This window comes from Furipterus horrens, unplaced genomic scaffold (assembly GCF_987537825.1).
Source record: "Furipterus horrens unplaced genomic scaffold, mFurHor1.1.pri manual_scaffold_11, whole genome shotgun sequence".
NCBI lineage: Eukaryota > Metazoa > Chordata > Mammalia > Chiroptera > Furipteridae > Furipterus > Furipterus horrens.
In genome coordinates, this window is record NW_028327181.1 from 77,983,504 (window position 1) to 78,002,919 (window position 19,416).

Sequence of the window (19,416 nt, forward strand, 5' to 3'; positions counted from 1 at the left end):
TGGCTTCACCCTTTCCTGTACTATTCTTAACATTCCCCTATTTTGTATCTACCAATTATACTTCTTAATCCCTGCACCATTTTCCCCTTCATCCCCTCTTCCCCTTCCCAGCTGATAGCCCTCCAAATGATCCCCATACCTATGATTCTGTTCCTATTCTGGTTGTTTGCTTAGTTTGTTTTTGTTTTTTTAGATTCAGTTGTTTATAGTTGTGAATTTGTTGTCATTTTAATGTTCATAATTTTGATCTTTTTTTTCTTAAGTAATTCTTGTTAACATTTCATGTTGGTCATTGCTTTTCATCACTTTGAATAGTTCTTGCCAGCCCCTTCTTGCCTGCAAAGTTTCTTTTGAGGAAGCAGCTGATCGTTCTATGGGAACTCCTTTGTAGGTAAGTCTGCTTTTCTCTTGCTGCCTTTAAGATTCTCTCTTTATCTCTAACTTTTGGCATTTTAATTATGTTGTGTCCTGGTGTGGTCCTCTTTGGGTCCAATTTGTCTGGGACTCTCTATACTTCCTAGAACTGTATGCCTATTTCCTTGGCCAAATTAGGGAAGTTTTCTTTCATTATTTTTTCACTTAAGCTTTCAATATCTTCTCTTCCTCTTCTCCTTCTGGCACCCCTATGATTTGAATATTGGTACATTTAAAATTGCCCCAGAGGTTCCTAATCCTTTCCTTGTTTTTTCAATTCTTGTTTCTTCTTTCTGTTCTGGGTGAATGTTTATTTTCCTTTTGTTCCAAATCATTGATCTGAATTCCTTCCCATCACTGTTGGTTTCCGGCATATTTTTCTTTATTTCACTTTGTATAATCTTCACTTCTTCCTTTATTTGGTGGCTGTACTTAATCATTTCTCTGAGCATATTGATCACTACTGTTTTGAACTCTGCATCTGATAGGCTGGCTATCTCCCATTTGGTTTAGTCCTTTTCTTGGAATTTTGTTCTGGTCTTTCATTTGGGCCATATTTCTTTGCCTCATCAATTTGGCAACCTCCTCCCTGCCCACCACCTGCATGTGTTTGTTTCTGTGTATTGAGTAAAGCTGCTTTGACTCCGTGTCTTGGTAGTATGGCCTAATGTAGTAGGTGTCCTGTAGGGTCTAGTGCCACAGCCTCCCCTATCATCCAAGCTGGATATTCAAGATCCATCTTCATGTGGGCTGAGTACACTCTCCTCTTGTAGTTGAGCTTTTGGGGCTGTTGGCAGATCAATGGAAGGGATTTACCCAGGCCAGTCAGCTGCAAGGACTGGCTGTGACCACTGACCACCACCCTCGACCCTCCATGGAGAACAGCTGTGCAAAGGAAGGAAAGTGGTGCTCTCACTTGTTCTGCAGCTGTCCACTGGGTGTGTTGGCCCTGGTGTTCCCCAGGTGGTGGAAGCCAAGGTCAGTCCCCACATGTGTTTTGCCTGGGGCACCCTGCCTGAGCTATAAAGCAATCTGAAACGGCTGCTACTTGTGCTGGGCTTGAAGATTCCTAAGCAAAGCCAAGCTGTGAATCTAGACTGGCTGCTGCTAGTGCTGGGCCTGGAGCCCACTGAGGCCTGCTATTGCTTGTTTGATAGGATTTAGGAAGTTGTGAAGCATAAGCCAAGATCAGCCACTCATACAAAAAAGCAGCTTGGGTGGGCTGATAAATTGGGTAGGGCAGAATCTGTGGGGATCTCCAAGGCTGGTCAAATACTTTGATGGAGTCTCAGATACGGCACCAGCTTGTCAGCTTTGTGGGGGGAGTGTTTAGAATAGAGACAATGGCCTCTGCTCACTTTGATGCCAGACACTTCAGCTTCTCCCTGTATACCAGTGGTACCTTTCAAACTGCTACCCTAGTGATGGAGCTCAGAGGGAGTGAGTCTGAGTAGGTGAGTCTGAATGTGGGTTCTTTAAGAGGAACTGCTTGGGGCTCCAGCAGTTGCTTCCACCGACTCAATTCCTGATGGTTTTTGCAGTCAGAAGTTGCAGGGACTTATCTTTTGGCACCGGAACCCTTGGCTGGGGGGACTGGTGTGGGGCTGGGACTTCTCACTCCTGAAATATTCCTCTTGAATTTTTATCCACCACAAGTAGGTGAGAGACTAGCACGTTCCACGTCTGTGTTCCTCCTACCCATCTCGATGTATGCGGTTTCTTTAATTCCATAGTTGTCAGACTTCCATTCAACTAGATTTCTGACAGTTCTAGCTGATGGTTGTTCTATATTTTAGTTGTAATTTTGATGTGGATCTCCTATCCTTATTCTTTGACTTAAAAACAAATGGAACCTTATAACTACAAACTACACAGTATGGGGCAACAGTAGGTTTACAGTTGTTTGTATGGAAAAGAATACAATAATTAAATATACAAGAATAAACTCTGTGTTTTGCATACTCACAACTCTAAACCTACTTTTGCCATGCCCTGTATAATGAATTTCTGGAACTATTGGGGAAAGAGTTATTTTCCTGTTACTTTTTCTCTAACCTTGTTTAATTTCTGCTTAAGTCTCTGAGGGATGTCACTTCAGAGAAGAGCAGTTACTCTGATTAGTTCTACCATTAATAGTGCTAGTTTCATTTCCCTGAAGATGTATCAGTAGAACCAAAGAAATTACTAACAAAAACCTGCAGATCTTATCCCTTGATCCATCTTTGTAAACATGGATGGAATACCACAGAGAAGGATAATTCATACTGGTATGTTTAAAAGTAAACCCTCACATGTTAGAGTAAAGTGCTAATATTTTTTCAAAGCAGTGTCAATGGATTTTCCTTTAAAAGCATTAAAAGTGTAATGTATCTCTCATAAGCAGTACGAGGATCACAGAAAGTGTGGATACTTTCCATGAAACTGATTCTTATCACTTTCCCATATATCTATCTCTGCATTTACCAGAACCCACTATTTTTCTTATGTATCTTTCTTCCTAACTAGACTACAAATTCCTGGAAGCAGGGACAATTTTTTTGGAGCAGCTTTGTACCTCTAACAGCTATCAATTTCTAACACACAGTTGGTACTAAATAAATTTCAACAGAAATGAATTCCTACCAATAGCATGCTTTGGTTTTCTATACTGAGATTTTCTGAGCCCTGGTAAAGGTCAGATAAGCTTTGTTGAGCTCTGAGACTTATCTTTGTTCTTGAGAGCTTGAGAGGCCATATACTGTGGCGTAATGGTTTCATTAGTGAAACATTGTATTGGATCATATAAAATGCACAAATTGTAAAATAACTATATTTTAGGTGCTGTACATTAGATTCTGCACCTTGTTTCTAAGGCTAAACATCCAGGATCAAACAGAAACCTGAGAAAAGGGGTACTGATTTTATGATTTCAAATTCACGGTATATAAGTTATTTCCCGATGGAATTGAGGTTGTAAAGATAAATTATCTTTATATTCCTTATTCTAGTATTTCTTTAACAGACATTTACATCATTCTCTCTTAGGACACTTGCATGCCCAGATCCACTCCCATTCAGTAAATGCCACTGGTTCCAAGAGATTAGTACTTCACTAGCACTTATGATGGCCATTCAAGTTGCTACTTATTTATCTCTACTATGGAATTCAGTTGCCATAAATGAAATTTAGTTTTATTTATTCCTCCTTAATAATGTCCAATTTACTCAGGGGGAGTACTATTAAAAAGATTTCTGCATTTAATCTTTTTCTTTTGAGGTATAACTGACATACAATATTAGGTTTAATTTTTAACTAACATTAATCCAGTTTGTATTAAGGTAGAGAAATAGATACTGGAAATCTTATTTTAGAGCTGTAAAGATAAAGAGAAGTAAATAGTTTTCCCCCAGGGCTCAGTGTGAGTTCACAGTAGTGCCAACATTAGACCCTGGAGATCTTGATTCCTATAGTTAGGACAAACTCTTCTGTCTGGACCGGCAACAATGAGCTCAGATGAAATTTCTGTCACTTAGGGCCTACGAATCTATCTTTTGAGGATTTTAATCTAAATATAATTATACTATCTTAATGAATGTAATGACCTCAGTAAAACTGCATTTGTTGTTGTGTAGATCTAGATTTGGAAAGCCTCTTTTGTATAAACTCAGTCAGCTTTGACTAAGAATACTAAATATTAAGTCCCTTATTTTCCTGAAGTTATCATTCATGATGTTAGAAAAAGTTCTAGTATTAATAGTATTTTAACTTATCCATGGAGAATTCCAAAATATATCAGGTTTTTTTCCTACAAATGGATTGCAGAAATAAGTTATGATGTGATTTTTTTCAAAGACCATGTAAACAATTTTCAAAAAGCAGGTAAGAATGCATGTGGGAAAAGGGTATTAACGATGCAGTGCTCTTTTTCAAAAATAAATGTATCTCTCCTTGTGCATGATCAATTGCTCCATTGTTTAATCTTCTACAAATCAGAGAATGGAGTTTCTTGGGTGTAAGCAAACTGATCTAGTATTTTAAATGTTAACTTACAATTTGGTGTCCGATTCTCATCTTAGGAGACATTTATCCATATTTACCTAATGGTTGCAGTATAAACTCTAGATTAAAACACTGCTAACTTATTAACATTCAACTAGGTTGATTACAATTCATAGGTGTTCCTGTTTAGTAAACCCAATATATAAAACAATCAGGTAAATAAAGAGATAATGAGTTACATCTTCCCTTTATAACAGATATTTCCCTTTAAATAGTAAATTCCTCTAAAGCATTTAAGATTATATAAAGCTGGGCTTCCCCACAAAGGAGTCTGTGCAAAGCTGCAGCCCCAGATGCTTGCACCTCCTACTTGACGGGGAGAAAAGTGCTGAAGGCGTTGACCCTGCCAGCCTAATAGATGGGCCCATAGGACCTGTGTGAGGACAGTGTGAGTGGAGGTGAGCAGAGTCAGATAACTGAGAGAAAGCTGTGCAGTCATCTACCACCTGGCATTTGAAGACTGCATCATCTTGCCTCCAGCATTCTCTGTCCTGTGATCAATGTGAGTCACTTGAACTTCTTAAATAACAAACAAAATGAGCCAGGGGACCGAAAATATGAGCTCTATACTGCTCTGGGATTGGCTATAAGCACCAGCATTTTCATTGGAGGGAGTTTCATTTGGGCGGGGAGCTCTGTGACTTGGCAGAAATGCTCCATAAGAGCAAGTCAAGGTGGCTATGCATATATTTTTTAAAAATATTTTATTTTTTTATTTTTTAGACAGAGGCAAAAGGAGGGAGAAAAAGAGGGAGAGAAACATAAATGTGTGAGACATACTTTGATAGTTTGCCTCTCACATCCCCCCAATTGGAGACCTGGCTCACAACCCAGGCATGTGCCCTGACTGGGAACCGAACAGGTGATCTTTCAGTTCACAGGCCGGCACTCAATCCACTGAGCCACATCAGCCAGGGAACCATGCATACGTTAAAGAATGATTGTGGTGGGCAAGACTGCTATCAGTGGGAGTCAGTGAGGTGGCCAATTTTGCTGCCTATGCCTTTGCACCAGCTACCCCAGTTACTCCATTAGGAGCTCTCGGCATCCTAGTAAGTCATACTTTCTAAATGAAAGACTTAATTTTCATGGGAAAAATGGATGTTTGCTAAGCATTCTAGTATCTATAGTTATGGTCATTCATGCTTAAAAAGAGAAGGGGACTGAGACTTTAAATAAACTGTCTCAAAAAAAAAAAAAAAACAACTGTCTCACTAGCTTGGGGATCCAGGTTTTGTGGTCTTTGCGATATTTGTGGTCACTGTGTCCTTGATATTAATCTTTGTGTTGCAAACCCACCATGGACAACTAACATTCCAGAGTACATCACAATCTGTTCCGTGATTGGAGTATTTTCAGTCTCCTGTGTTAAGGGTCTGAGCATTGATATCAAGGAGCTGTTCACTGGGAAGTCTGTGCTGCAGCAACCCCTGGCCTGAGCCCTACTGCTAAGCCTCATAATCTGTGTGAGTACACACACAGATCAAACTACCTGAACAGAGCCCTGGACATATTCAACACTTCCCTCGTGACTCCAATTTACTATGTCTTCTTCACAACATCTGTTCTGACTTGTTCAGTTATTCTTTTCCAAGAGTGGCAGAACATGCCTGTTGATGATGTCACTGGTACTTTGAGTGGCTTCTGTACAATAATTGTGGGAATATTCTTGTTGCATACCTTTACGGCTTTAGTTTAGTGAGTCTTTCTGTGTCTTTTCAGAAAGACAAAAAAAGCAATGAATGGCAATCTCACTTCTATATATGAAATTCCTATTAATAATGAAGAAAGTTTAACCTGTGGAACTGACCAGCACATTGGTGAAATATCTCCCAAAGAAATGGAAATCTGATAACTATTTAAGAAAGATATAATCAGCCCTGGCTGGTGTGGCACAGTGGATTGAGCGTGGGCCTGCGAACCAAAGGGTTGTTGGTTCAATTCCCAGTCAGGACATATGCTTGGGTTTCGAGCCAGGTCCCCAGTTGGGGGTGCGCAAGAGGCAACCACACATTGATGTTTCTTTCCCTTTCTTTCTCCCTTCCTTCCCCTCTCTCTAAAAATAAATAAGTAAGACCTTTTTTAAAAAAAAGAAAAGAAAGATGTAATTAAAAAGTTAATCTATAATTGTTGTTATAAAATGAATCTGAGTATCAGAATATGTCTGAAAAGCAAGTATTCTCAAATAATAGACAATCTTCTTTAAGGTTGGACCAAAAAGTTACTTTTCTCATATTTAACTGATGGTAGCTCACTAACATGATCTCAGTACCTGGTCAATTTTTGTTATCATTGTATTATTATAGAAGTATTTAAAATTTTCTTTCACCAAAATCTAAGTGTCCTAATGACAGTTTTAAGTCTATAAAAATGTTTTATTTTTTCATTGGCAGGAAAAAAATATTAATTTACAAGAAGTCTTAAAAACGTTTCTACTTCACAAATTAATATAATAATAGTCATTATTAGCTCAATGGGTTAGACCACTGTCCTAATATGTCAAGATTGCAGATTCCATCCCCAGTCAGGACATATAGAAGAATCAATCAATGAATGCATAAGTAAATGGAACAACAAATCAATGTTTCTCTTTCTCTCCCTTCCTCTCACTCTCTAAAATCAATAAACAAAAAATTTTAAATAATAATAGCCATGATTTATTGAGTCGTGCTGCACAGTAGACAATTTGCTAAATGCTACACAAACACAGAATTCTCACAATCCAGTGTAGTAGGTAGTATACCCTTTTTAAATATGGAAAATTTGAGACTTGGAGACATTAAATAACTTATCTAAAGTCAGATGGTGTAAGTGGCAAAGCCCGGGTTCAAACTGACTTCAAAGCTAATGCTCTTAAATAGGTTCTTCATATATAAATAAACTCCATAAAGCCTAAGAAATTGAATCACTATAAAGGACAGGATATCACACAATCATTATATCCATTCCTCATTCCCTTGGCAAAGGTGATCATTTGGAGAAATATACCACAGTTGTATTTTCTTCCAGTGTCTACCTCCATTTTTACCAGAATTCCGGACAAAACTAAGCAGGAATCCAAAGCATAATATAGGTTAAGATCACGAAGGCTAAATGTTTTGTCTTTGCTAGCAGTTGTATGCAAAGAAATTTAAGAACACTGGCAATAAACTGACTATTCAATCGCTCACCTACAGCAAAATGGGAGATTTATTTACAAGGAATCGCAGAATTTCCATACCAGAAGGAACCTTAGAGTTGAGACAGAGGTCCAAAGAGGTAACTTACCCAAGGTCACATGGGTACCAGTACACACACATTTGTGTATGTATATAAAAATAAATATATATGGGAGTACTTATTTCATAGTTAAAAACTGAATTATTTCCCTTTGTAAAATCTTTAAGATATCACCTTAACATTTTCATTCTCTCCTTACTCAAATTAACTTCAAAATTAGAACATTAAAATATATAAATGATCTGGTTAAAAAAATAAAATGACAAAGGATGGCATTCTAAAAGTGAACTCTGAAAAACCTTGCAGTTAACATTAATAGTTAACATTAAATTGTTAATTTGCAGGGAAATGGAAATCCCTTTTCTTTTTCTTCTCCCCACCCACACCCAAAAAGGAAAACAAATAACAAAACAAAACTGGCTCTTTGCTGTTAACTGCAATTCAAGATATAGTAAGTAGGCAATGACCTTCCCTGGGCCTAAAATGTCAACCAAGAGTGACATATGCTTAAGAACAGGTATTCTACACTTAAAAACCTGTCCTGGTCGGATACTAGCTGCTCAGAGCATCATGCCGATACACCAAGGTTATAGGTTCGGTCCCTGGTCAGGGCACATATAAGAGTCAACCAATGAGCCCTGAGCAGTGTAGCTGAGTTGGCTGGGTGTTGTCCAGCTAAGTGAAAGGTTCTGGGTCAGGGCACATGCCTGGGCTGCAGGCCTGGTTACCAGCTGAGGTGCCTGTGAGAGGCAAACCGATCGATGTTGTTCTCACACATCAATGTTTCTCTCCCTGTCTTTCTCCTTACTTTCCTTCTCTCTAAAATAAATAAATAAATCTTAAAAAAAAAGGAGTCAACCAATGAATGCGTAAGTGGAAAAACAAATCTCTCCCTCTCCTTCCTCTCTCTAAAAACCAATAAAAAAAAAAACCTAACAAACATGCCGTAATCTAGAAATCTTACTGTTTCTTTTTGGCTGTCCCTCCTACCACATATACTCCCTCACTCTGTAGACAGTAAAGCAAGCTCAAAGCACACACAACAGCTATATTTATGGCATCTTCTTCTTCTTGCAAATTATTTAAAAAACTGATAATGCTTTTCGAGTTTTTACTTTTAATTATGAAATTATATCTGCCTTCATCCTATAGTTGATTAAAAAGTCAGATGCATCAACAAATATCGTAATAGTTGGTACATCTGATTATATAATATTGGGCAGGTGTTTAATATATTGTCAACCTTCATCTCCACATTGTTAAATATGATTTCTGTCTCAGCACCAAAGTAATGCATAAGATCAATTTACCACTTATTTTCATGGTGCTATGTTTCCCTTTTTAAGTTTTTACTAGAAATTCCTGGGATCAAGGATACAAATGACAGAACAACACATTACCAGTATCTGTTACACAACTCACTAAATCCTTGTCTACCATGATTTAATAGGTGACTTTAACTGAGCAAAAATAGATTAACTTAATTACATTTCCACCTGATGATAACTGTCAGATATGAGGCTTATTATAATGCCAAGAGAATATCATAAAATCAAATTGGAGGAAATATGATTAGGGAATAAACTCACCTATAACTCACATGCCTGCTAAATAGTTATTTGATATGTGCTGAAAATAACTACCCAGCAAAGCTATTCTTTCAACAGAAACAGCCTTCAAAAGCTAATGCAAGCTTGTTTTGGATTTATTTTAATATATGTCACATATCATATGTAATATGTTATATATAGCATATACAACATGTGGTGTATTTAATATATAGCATATACACTTTAGTATGTTATAAGTTATATAATTAAGCAGTATGAAACACAAATACTGTTGCATAGTTCAATACCATCACCTATTATTAGTTGCTATTAATTAAGTTAACATTTATTATCAATGAGACAACGTGCACTTAGACATAAATCTGTAAAACCACAGCTGAATGCCTTCATTTTTCTGAGTCAATTTTGGGTGGGGGTCTGATCTAAAAATTCACTAATTCTATAAGAGCAAGTAAAAAAAATAGTGTAAAGACAACTATGCACAAGTAGCTAAATTTGGTGAATTTATGGGCATTCTTTCTTCTTCCTCCCTCCCTTGGATTTTCCTGGTAAAACGGAATATTTGATTTTGAACATCTAAAAATACCCCTCCAAAACTTCAGTAGTAGATTACTGAAAATTTTAATTCAGTTTCCAAACTGTCACCAATTGGGAAACAGTAGTCTAAGGGCTAGGAATGGAACCTTGGCCTGTAACAAAAGTACTTACTCATTTGTAAGAAAAATGAGACCTAAATTTGAAAAGAAACAATTCTGAGGATGACAACAGAAAAATTAAAAAACTTAAGATTAAAACAGCAACAGAAACTAACAGTATAAAACGAATAAGTGACCTAAAACACAAGGACATAAGACTTTTAAAAGTGCAAATACTTCTGGCAGAATAGTAATTTAATGAATTAAAATCTTCAATATAGAAACAGATTACATCTAAGAATGTAGGACTTAGACATCAATAATATTTTTTGTAGTTTTTGCCATGTCAAAAAATTTTAACAACTTAATGGAAAAAAATACTTTTCAATGTATAATGGTTTTTTACACAATACTTTTCAATGTATAATGGTTTATCTCTATAAAGACTGGAAAGATATAAACATGTTAATTTTTAAATAATGAAGGACTACTGTATAAGTACATGATATAATGCATCATGCTTCAAAAAGGATCCATGATTATACAATAAAGAAACATCAGCCCTGGCCAGTGTGGTTCCGTGGACTGAGCACAAGCCTGGAAACCAAATGGTCACCAGTTTGATTCCCAGTCAGGGCACATGCCTGGGTTGTGGGCCAGGTAGGTCCCCAGTTGGGGGTGTGCAAGAGGCAACCACACATTGATGTTTCCCTATCTTCCTCCATCCCTTCCCTTCTCTCTAAAAATAAATAAAATCTAAAATAAATAAATAAAAAGAAGAGAAACACCAATAACACTATTCAAAAATGGCAGATTGCACACCTTCCTCCTAAGAAGCCCTTTTTTTTCCTAATGTGAGACATTGAAAAATTAAACCTGCCTTTTGTCATCTAGTGGTTATGGATTGAATGATGTTTTTTAACCCCGTTGCCAAATCTGTTGCCCCCAGAATACAACAAGGATGCAAGCCTGTTAAACCGAGCACACCATTGTCTGGGGACAGCCAGCTGACCTGGAGTCTGCAAGATCCTTCCCCATGTGGGAAGGCCACCCTCCCCTCCACACCCCCACTCTTATAAGGGATTTCTGGACCCAAGGGTAGGTAGGACGATGACTATGTCCAGCTTGAAGCAGCTAGAGGAGCTCAAGACCTTCGCCCATTGTCTTTTATAAGATTATAAAGGGTCTTAAGTCTGAGAGGGAGGGATTGTTATTTTTTATTGTTAAAATAATTAATTAATTTTTTAAAAAGAAGAATATATGAAAGGGTGAAGCAGAAGAGCTTGTATGTATGACCTATGGGCATGGACTTGGGGGGCGTTTGCTGGGGGAGGGGAGGTTCTGGGCAGAGGGAAGCAAAGGGGAAAAAATTGGAACTATTATAACAATATAATCAATAAAATATACTTTTTAAAAAATGGCAGATTGTCTGAATGGGCCTAAAAAGCAGAGACCTCTAATTTAGATTTTCTATAATATTAGATTGCTTTCAAACCAATCTCTAGTACTCTTTCTCATTGCAAGGCCTTACAAATAAGAGTGAAACAACTAACTCTCACACATTAGAAAAATATATAACGTTTTCCACATGCACCAAATTGGAAAATATGGTTATTTACTACGCAAAATGTTCTTTAGATTACAAGATAAAGCCTTAAGGCGGGGACTGAGCCTACAACTTTAACAAAATACCAGAGTGGCTGTTTCAGAAAAAAAGGCTAAAGAAATATGGGCCTCTGCTTTTATTCAAAAATTACAGATTTATAGGATTCTGGAACAAAGGGAACCTTAATAATTGATTCTAACTCGTTCTTTTGCAAAGGAGGGAAATGATCAAACCAGAAAAGTGAAAAGAAATGACCAAAGTTATAGTTAGTTGGTGGCAAAAATCAAGACTAATATCCAGTTCTCTTAAGTCCCAATGTACTATGTGCTTTCTGCCATGCCACATTTTATGATTTTGCTCACTTTGAACAAATTGAATTAATAAAATGAAGCAAGCTGTAATATTATAGATTTATCAGAGCAGCAGTGAGGTATAATGAAAAACAATAGTGAAAATACTTCAAAATATCCAAATTGGAGCTTATCACTTCTTTACTGTATGAGTCTACTATCTCCGGGTACTGATTAAACTGTAAAATGCAATGTGAATGTCAGTTAATGTTACCACTATAACTTTTTTAAAAATGTTAAATTTTTAAATAAACCCAAATAAGACAGAATCTTTCCTCCAATAGTACTTTGGTCTCATAATGCAACTATTAAAAGCATGACAAAGTGGCAAGGTTTAACTGGAAAAAAAGAAAAAAACACCTAAATTTACACGTCTGTCACTAAGCTCAGTGAGTGTTAAGATAACATGGGTTACAGAAATGAATATGAAGGGTAGCTTCATTCTCTTGAAAGGAAAAACAAAATAAAATATACTAGATGAAGAACTTAAGGAAGCTCTTCACACATTTTATGAGCTTTTATGATACACATGCTAAAAACAGAGCAGACTGATAGAGTGGAGTCAAAAAATGCAGACTGGAATCTCTGCTTTCCTGCTTACTGGCTGTCCAACTTGAACACCTCTCAGGTCCTAGCTTTTTTCAAATGTAAATTGGAATTTTGAGAATTAGAAGCAACTGAGGTAAAACTCCTAGCTCAGTGCCTAGATATATAACTTTTACTAAATTTGAAATTATCAAAATCTGCTACAAAACTAAGTTTACTATAATTAATAAAGTAAGTATTTGAATGATGAATTTCAATTAAGAGACTAAAACAATTGGGCACACATTATGTTATTTTTTAAGGGCCATTATTGTATAGATTTAATGCCAAAGTGATACAGTAACGAACAATAATTTTCACACTTGTGTATCTTTTTCACTTTTTTATCCAACTGTCGTATACTTTGGCTATTTATTTATAGGATGCTACATATCTGACTAACAGGTACTCTTCTCCCTTGGTTTCTAACTTAAAACTTTTTTTCTACAGCAATACCCCTGAGTGTGAGATTTAAAGTGTGTTGTTTCCAGTTACAACATCCTAAAGCATAATATACAGGATACTCCCTATAAAAAGATAAGCTTCAGTTATCCTCCCTCTACCAGAAAAAGAAAAAAAAATGTGGCCAAGAAAAAGAAAACAATGTTTTGCTTTTTGTGTTAAGCATAACTAATTTGAAATTAGTTATTATTTGCTATGAAAATTCCCTGCACTCACAAAAAATCTGAGATCAGATATCTATTTACAATCATAAAATGATCAGTCCTTTAAAAAGCATTCTGAGAAAATAAAAAGCATTTAGAATATTTTGAGAATTAAAAAAAATTGATGTAAATGTTTTAGATATGAAAAGCCTCCTTTATGTTATCTACATTCTCAATTCATTGAAAGAACTATTGAAAATGTTTTCAATGAATTAGCAATAAGTTTATTACTTCATAAAAGATCAAATAGCTTATTGTTTTACTACTTGTAAATTACGACAGTAAAGAAGTAAATGTGCATGTTCTGGCCAGGAAGCTCAGTTGGTTAGAGCATCATCCCAATATGCCATGGTTGCGGGTTCCATTCCTCATCAGGTGCATACAAGAATCAACCAATAAATGCATAAATAAGTGGATCAACAAATCAATGTTTCTTTCTCTCCCTCTTCCTTCCTTTCTATCTAAAATCAATAAATTTAAAAAAGAGAAAAGTAAATGGTTTTTAAAAACACTCAGATAATGGAGTTCATTAATACATATCATTTCCAACCCTTCTCATTTGTATTCTGGCACGGAACACTTCACATAATAAAAGAGTAGCTTTTCATTTATAAATAAGCTGTGATCATGAACACTGTACAAGGAGGGGTTTCCCCCCCCCCCTTTTATTCTTTTTAGCATCTTCTCAGAAACGTTTAGAAAGCTTTAACTGCCAATTTTATCCCAATCAAGGTAAGCAGATTTTTTTTTAGTACTACTACAGATAAACTACAAATTAAAATATAAATTATAAAAATACTATATAGCAATGTAATTTTAAATCATATACTACAAAAGAACACTTACCCAGTTTACACAACTTAAGAGTGAATAGCAAAATGATAAAGAGCTGGTTGCAATGGCAAAAGACTATCCCCCCACTTAAATCTTTAGTATTTGAGTGCTTTCAAGATTCTGTTAACTGCTAAATGTCTGTTCAGAAATTTTAATGACAGTCCCAACTTTTACAGCAGTACTGAGTATGAAAACACCAAAAATTAAGCTTATTGAGTCTCTCTACATTAGGGCAATATAAAGTTCAATTAAAGTATTGGATCAGCAAAAAAGTCATTCCGATCCATATGATGTCTCTAGTAGTGCTTAGTTGTCTTTAACTTCATTCAAAACAATTTTGTTAAGAGTATATTGTGACAGCACTCATATCGTCATGCGTTTTTTAAAAAACATCAAAATTGGTAAATTTTTGTGCAGCGATTTTAATAATGAAGATGGAAGATACGCAACATTTTCAGTATATTATTCTTTATTATTTCAAGGAAGGTAAAAATACAATTGAAATGCAAAAAAAAAAAAAGATTTGTGCAATGTATGGAAAAGGTGCTGTGACTGATCAAACGTGTCAAAAGTGGTCTGCGAAGTATCTTGGTACTATTGATATTTTGGCCAATGATTCTTTGCTGTGGGGCTGTTTTATGCATTGAAGAATGTTTAGCAGCGCCCCTGGCCTCTACCCACTAGAAGCCAACAGCAGGAGATAGCTGATATACTCAAAATATCCAAATCAATATAGTTATCAGTGAAAATGAAAAATGTGTCTTCTATTTCATGGAAAAACATAACAGACTTTTTTGGCCAACCAAATAAAAACCAAATCATATCCACTATAATGCTTTCTTCCTGTGGTTAAGTTAAATATGAAAACTCTAAGGAGACCAATTCCTTAATTTTTCTCCAGTCCTTGCCTGCAACAAGAATACTGTAGTTCTGAATTTAAATTTCCCCTAAACACTTCCTATCTTGATATTTGTGGATAAATTTAAACTATTTTCCCATAAGCATAAAAAAAAAAAATCAAGCATCAGACTAAAAAGACCCTTAGGTGAAAATTTCACCTTCTGCACCTAGTTGGCAAGTTTCCTGAAACTTCTGTCTCTCCGTCTTACAATTTCATCCTTCAAATGGAAATGAAGAAAAACACCAAGTGAGATGTACACTGAGCTGTGAGTGATCCCAGGTCAGCCTGATTCTCTGCCAGAAAAGGCCAGGTAACGTTTTCTCTCGTTGTAGAAGTTTCTTTCTCTCAATCCCCTTGGTACACCTTGTAAATTACTCTACTATTGTAATTCATCTATAGTTACTTCACTTCCCAAAGGAATCACTTCCCTACACAGTGACTACTCTCTAAAGACGCTTTCAGATGTTTCCTTATTTCTCCTTCCATTTCTCAATTTCATGACTATAGACCTCTCTCGTCAGAAAAGCTCTTCGATACAAACAAATCTGAGTGAATTTTCTTAAGTTCTCTCAGACCTTGGTCCCAACGTCAAAGCCAGTACATATCTAACAGTTTCCAGAAACAATGAGCTACAAAAGTACAGACTAAACGGGAAAGAAGAGGAAGTATCAGAACAATACCCCAACCAAACTGAAAACCCGTGGTCGTCTCATCCCGGCCTACCACCTCCACTTCCCTAGTTTAACCAACGTCTCTCAAACTCGGACAAATAGCCCCCTGACCTACAGTTTACCCCCTCGATTCACGAAGAAGCTGGCAGAAAGAAAAGCAGGCTCCGGTCGGTCGGAGTTGTGATGCTTTTTCTGCCGGATGGAGGGAGGCAAGCCAAGGATTGTGTAAAGAATGGAAAGCTGAGTGATAGTGGGGGGAGGGGAGAATTAGGGCGCCAGAGCTAATCCCCAGCTGGGGCCCGCGGGTGTAAGAGGCAGGAGGCGACCAGCGGGGAAAACGAGGGAAGCCGGGCTGCACTAGGCTTTCGGGTCGCGAGGACGCGGAAAGAAGTGAGGCAGCCCCAGCGGCCGGTGGGTGACTGCGCTAAGCAAGGGAGGAGACTCCGTGCGGAGCCAATTTGGGAGCACGAGAGTGGGAATCTCCCTCTTCACGATGCCCTAGTCCACCCCGGCCCCCGGCCCCAAGCTCACACCTCAAACCTGCTCTTGGTCACTCCGTTCACGTCCCTCCTCATGGGGCCGGCGGGTGCGGCCGGGACCGGGCGCTGCGGCGAGCAGAGTGCAAAGCCGAGCGGCCCCGGGCAGGCCCAGGAGTTCCGGGACCCGGAGGAGACAAGAGGAACGGCGGCCAGGGACCAACGGAAGGGGAGGAGAGACCTCTTGACTGCGGCTGGGCCTCCTCCACCTACCACGGCGCCAGCACAGGCGACGACTGCTCGTCGCTAGCTCTCTTCTCTCCTCAGCCTCAACTTCAACCCAAAACAAAAACACTCCCCACCTGCCAGCAACGCCGCTCCTCATTGGGCAGAGCCGCCCGGCCTCGGAGCTGCGTGGGGAGAGAGAGGGAGGAGGAGCGCGGGGCGGCGCGGGACCACCCCTCCCCCACTGCCGGGCGCAGCCTACGACAGTCCGCCTGGGAGCAGCCGGAGTGCGGCGGCGGCAGCGGCGCAAACCCGCTCTCGGCTCCCAGGCAGGCAGGCCCACCGCGAACTGGAGAGGCAGGGAAGTGCCTATCTGTCTGTGTGTATTTGTGTATGGGAGGGGCTGTGGGGCGGGTGCTAGTGCGCGCGTGCTCGCGGACCCGGGAGAGCAAAGGAGGAAAACTGCACGCAGCACCGGAGCCCCCTGTTCTCCCCTCCGCGGGCAGGGAGCACGCTTCAACCACCAAGCACTTGAGTGTTCTGTCTAGTCTCTCCAGCCCCTAAGTCTTGTCGCTTCTTCCCCGATAGCCTGTGCTGTCACACACGTCCTTCCCGGCCACCCAACTCCCTTTCCCTATCACTCACTGTCGCCTTGAACCCAAAGTGCAGCAGGCGGTCCCTGCTCGGAGCCATGTTCCTCTTTCCGGTTGTCTCTAGGTTTGGGGTAGTGCTGCTGTTGCTGCCGCCGCCGCCGCCGTTGCTACAGCTGTCGCCGCCGCCCCCGCCCCTGTGGATTGCATTACCGGGTGTTGCAGGGAGGCTTGAAGGGGTGCTGCGGGGCGTGGGTCTCCCTGTGCATGGATCAGGAGGGCAGGGAGATAACTGCGCTCGCTGCCCACTGCTCCGGGAATACGCAGTGATGCGGCACCTCGCGTCTTAGGGTCAGGGGGTGCAGTCCTAGAGCTGGGCGAGTGTTCCTTTAGCTGGGGGAGGGGCGCGTTTTGGTGTAAGTGGGGGCGGGCAAGGCTGAAGGGCTTTTGGCTTCCCCCGCCTCTCAGCCACCCGACCGCCGCTGGCGCCCAATGGGCTCTACTGCCTGCCCGTCCTCCAATCAGGGCTCTGGTTGGTGAGAACCTGATCCTGACGCCACTTTGGCGGGAGAAACAAGCGTGTCTGGGCGAGTAGGCGGTGCTGGCTAACAGGAAACTGACATTTATCTGACTCCTTAGGTTGTGTCATCACATATACTTTAGCAACTCCAGCCCTCATGGTGTCGAAACTTAGGATAGAATTGCCATGAATTAAGGAATAAGAGTTTATCCTTAAAACAGCGACAAACTGCAGAATCATCCCAGAGATAAAATATTAGGAATTATCATAAATTCCAGTTCTGGCAGGGCCACTGCTCCTAACTCCAAAGGAGATAGGCGTTTGTCTTCAAACCTACTTTTAAGAATTATTTTTTCATATCTTTTAATTCGCAGTTTTAGTGACTGTCTTAAGGCTCTCATTACAAGTTTAAGAACAAGTAGTGCTGGAGAGCTTTAAAAATTGGCATATTTTAACTGTAAGGCTTACCCAACTCTTCAAGCCTTCTTTTTTTTTTTTTGCCCCCCATCATAGACAGGGCTTCCTTTCCTAAGCAAGAAACCTAAGCTTCAGAAAACTCATTCTCAGGCCCACACTCGGGTCTAGATGTTACGTTCTCTGCCCTCACAGATACTTTTAATGTTATTGCTTGACTTCAGCCATATAAAAACAGTTTAGTTATGGCTCATCTAAGAGCAGTTTTCTCCCCAGCAAGAAGTACTGTTGAATTTGGTGACAAAGGCTTGCAGAAAATAGTAAAACTGGATCAAGTAGATAAATGTTTACAGGTCTTGTTTCCTTACTTCAATTATCTTTTCCAGTTAACCTATTTTGAGTAATACTGGAGGTTGACTTTTATATTTTCTTTTTTATTTGGAGGGGAAGGTAGAGAGAAAAGGAGGGAAACATCAATTGGCTGCCTCCTGCACAACCTCAGCTGGGATCCTGGCCCACAACCCAGGCATGTGCCCTGACCAGGAATCAAAACTTGACCCTTCCATTTGCAGGCCTATGCTCAATCCACTGAGCCACACCAGCCAGGGCAAGACTTTTACTTTTTGATAAAGTTTTAGTTGACCAGACATTTTTAAAAAGGCAAATAAATGAAAATTGTTCAAAGGTTAAAAATTTATAACACACAGGCATACTACTTTTTATCAGAAATTTATTTGCATGTAAATAATCAGATTCTTTTGTAATGTTTTGGGGGGAAAATCCCACAGATTTTGTCTCCTTTCAAAAAAAATGAAAAACCCCTAAGTATTTACAGAAGGGCCATACACACAGAAAATCAAATTTGAAAGATTTTAGAAAAGACTCTCCCCAACTGCTCCTGATGTACATTTTTAAAAAATCAAAATTAGAGCCCAGCTTTTACAACTTAGCCTATATCCCAACCTAGTTTCTGAGATGTTAAGTACTTCCTACCCCTCAAAAAACTAATTTAAGGATAGAAACAAGGGAGGAGGATTGAAAAAAAAAAATAATAAGAGTAAATGAAAATGAGATTGCTCAGGGACTGTGAATAACGTTTCCTATACTAGAATCTGCTTTAAGTAACTTGACTGAATGCTGTGGGACTCACAGACTCCCTGAAAGTTTTTGTTTTTGTTTTCTGAGAATTCATGATATTGCTGCACTAAAATTTTAGACCCAGGCCTTAAGAAAAATCTTTCCAAGAGCCACCAACCTGAAGCCTGGTTTTGGCAACTATATCCTGCTTCATTCCCTTCCCCCCACAATACTTGTTTTAAAACACATTGATTTTGAACCTGAAATGTTCATGTACATCAGAGCAGGTTTTAACCAAGGACCCCTAATGTGCCAAAAGACAAAAGAGGAATCAGGTCAAAGAATACACAAGACATCAGCAGCAGAAGACAGGTAGAAGTTGACTTCATGTCCTTGCCGTCTTTTGAAACAGGAGAATGAGTACACCTAGACAGGAGGGAGGTGTCCCAGGCTTGGTTTATTCTGCCTCTTCTCCTCCACCCTGTGGAGAAATGCAGTGCTCCCTGGTTCTCAGGCAGGGTGAAGCAGTTTAGCCCCGGCTCCCTGTTAAGCAAGTTCAGATGCTGGGTCAGTGTGTGGGGTGTGCCCATCGACAATTCAGGGGCTTATCCTTCATCCAGATCC

General features: G+C 39.2%; 1 protein-coding gene and 1 pseudogene across 3 annotated transcripts in view; one reads left to right on the top strand and one right to left on the bottom strand.

Annotated features, from left to right (window-relative positions):
• FBXL20 (F-box and leucine rich repeat protein 20) overlaps positions 1-17,117 on the bottom strand; it is a 78,998-nt gene extending 61,881 nt beyond the window's left edge. The window contains exon 1 of one of the 3 annotated variants that reach the window (XM_090291989.1): positions 16,837-17,117. In XM_090291989.1, the coding sequence (XP_090148115.1) occupies positions 16,837-16,884 (48 nt within the window). In that variant the 5' untranslated portion in view covers positions 16,885-17,117. Of the gene's footprint in view, positions 1-16,023; positions 16,267-16,836 lie in introns of those variants that run through there. The other 2 variants (XM_090291990.1, XM_090291991.1) reach the window with 2 other exon arrangements.
• Positions 2,645-6,152, top strand: LOC149998376 (magnesium transporter NIPA2-like; annotated as a pseudogene).
• Positions 17,118-19,416: the final 2,299 nt, after the last annotated feature.